At 33.0% G+C, this 549-nt stretch overlaps 1 protein-coding gene across 1 annotated transcript in view; it reads left to right on the plus strand.

Moving 5' to 3' along the window:
- The first annotated feature begins 303 nt into the window (after positions 1-303).
- LOC107009700 (putative methylesterase 11, chloroplastic) overlaps positions 304-549 on the plus strand; it is a 5,695-nt gene continuing 5,449 nt past the window's right edge. Inside the window, exon 1 of the mRNA XM_015209050.2 lies at positions 304-546. Within this exon, the coding sequence (XP_015064536.1) occupies positions 473-546 (74 nt within the window). The 5' untranslated portion in view covers positions 304-472. The remainder of the gene's footprint in view (positions 547-549) is intronic.

A 549-nucleotide genomic window follows, 5' to 3' on the forward strand; every position in this document is an offset into this window, starting at 1 on the left:
TTTTTTAATTTATAAAAGTATTTAAATTTAAATAAATTAATTAAAACTCCGGTCGATTTATTAAACGTTACATAAAGTGACAAGAACTATAAATGGAAAATAAAATAAAATAAAAGAATGGAATGCAAGTGATTGATGGAAAAACTACCATGACCCATAACGAAGACTCATCTCCCACATATACACACGTCCCCCGTTTTATTTGCAAACGGCAATAGAAAATTAAAAGGTTATTTTAGTAATATAAGTAAAAAATTATGGGCATTTTCATTTCGACTTCACACACACTTTTTATCACCTTTACTTGTGAAAGCAGTTCTAAACAAATGAAGCAATAGTGGTATTGCTAACCATCTTCATCTCTCTCAACTCTCAACTGCTTTGGGAAAGCATCAAATACTTGTACGTATACGTAATTCTTATTGTACATATCTCTGTAAATCTGTTGCATGTGAATATCAATCAATCAGAAATGGGCATGTGTTTATCACGGAGTTCCGGCCCCGTGAAGAAGCGGCAATCCAAACGTTTAACGAATCAATCGGCGGC

The sequence above is a fragment of the Solanum pennellii genome, chromosome 2 (genome assembly GCF_001406875.1).
Source record: "Solanum pennellii chromosome 2, SPENNV200".
NCBI lineage: Eukaryota > Viridiplantae > Streptophyta > Magnoliopsida > Solanales > Solanaceae > Solanum > Solanum pennellii.